Raw genomic sequence first — 328 nt, 5'->3', positions numbered from 1 at the left:
GGATTTGGCGTCCCCCGTCACAACCCCATCCCCGGGGACTCCTGTGGTCCCCCCGTGCTCGCAGCCGCCTGTCCTGGAAGGGCCGAGCTGGGCAGGTGGCGAGCTGCGTCCTGACCTTCGCCCTCTGCAGATGACCTGGCCGACGAGATGGAGGACGTGGACTTTGATGACGAGGGGGGAGAAGAGCCCGATGCCGAGGCTTGGGAGACAGAGGACGAGGGGGTGGAGGACGGCATGGAGGCACAGGACGACAGCGAGGTCACGTTCTGTCTCCACTCGGGTGAGTGGTGGGCACAGGCAGCGGCAGGGGGTCGCCTCCCTCAGGCCA

General features: G+C 67.7%; 1 protein-coding gene across 1 annotated transcript in view; it reads left to right on the top strand.

Annotated features, from left to right (window-relative positions):
* Positions 1 to 94: 94 nt before the first annotated feature.
* Positions 95 to 328, top strand: part of AAMP (angio-associated, migratory cell protein) — a 3,996-nt gene continuing 3,762 nt past the window's right edge. The window contains exon 1 of the mRNA XM_009702343.1: positions 95 to 280. Coding sequence (XP_009700645.1) covers positions 148 to 280 — 133 coding nt within the window. The 5' untranslated portion in view covers positions 95 to 147. The remainder of the gene's footprint in view (positions 281 to 328) is intronic.

Source organism: Cariama cristata, unplaced genomic scaffold, assembly GCF_000690535.1.
Source record: "Cariama cristata isolate BGI_N322 unplaced genomic scaffold, ASM69053v1 scaffold3276, whole genome shotgun sequence".
NCBI classification, from domain to species: domain Eukaryota; kingdom Metazoa; phylum Chordata; class Aves; order Cariamiformes; family Cariamidae; genus Cariama; species Cariama cristata.
This window is presented reverse-complemented; position numbering and strand designations above follow the sequence as displayed.